Genomic DNA, 421 nt, shown 5'->3' on the forward strand with positions numbered 1-421 from the left:
TCCCAAGGTGACCGTGCAGCCCTGGGAGCTGACCGGGGGCCTGGAGCCCAGCAGCCCGACACAGAGACGTTTGAAATCATCTTCTCTGGCACCGACGAGGGACCCCAGACGGCCACGTCGGAAGGGAGCTCGGGCCTCCAGCCTGCAGACAGCGGTTTCGACGACGAGGAGCCCGCGGAAATCCTCGAATTCCCCCCTGAAGAAGCCCGAGAGGGAGATGGGGCTGCCGGGGAGAAGCCGGAAAGCAAACGGTCCTCCGGGCGGTTCCGGTTTTGGCTTCCGAGCATCGGGTTCTCCTCCGCGGCGGCCGAGGACACCAGCACCGCAGCCACAGAAGAGGAACCAACACCGGCTCCGGTCCAAACGCAGCCCGAGGCCCGCCCGGCGGCCGAGCTGCCCAAGAAGCCGGAGAAGGCGGGCT

At 67.5% G+C, this 421-nt stretch overlaps 1 protein-coding gene across 1 annotated transcript in view; it reads left to right on the plus strand.

Annotated features, from left to right (window-relative positions):
- The window catches only part of AHNAK2 (AHNAK nucleoprotein 2), a 19690-nt gene that overhangs the window by 17932 nt on the left and 1337 nt on the right, over positions 1 to 421 (plus strand). The window contains exon 4 of the mRNA XM_015566755.1: positions 8 to 418. Within this exon, the coding sequence (XP_015422241.1) occupies positions 8 to 418 (411 nt within the window). The remainder of the gene's footprint in view (positions 1 to 7; positions 419 to 421) is intronic.

Source organism: Myotis davidii, unplaced genomic scaffold, assembly GCF_000327345.1.
Source record: "Myotis davidii unplaced genomic scaffold, ASM32734v1 scaffold472, whole genome shotgun sequence".
In the NCBI taxonomy this organism is placed as follows: Eukaryota; Metazoa; Chordata; class Mammalia; order Chiroptera; family Vespertilionidae; genus Myotis; species Myotis davidii.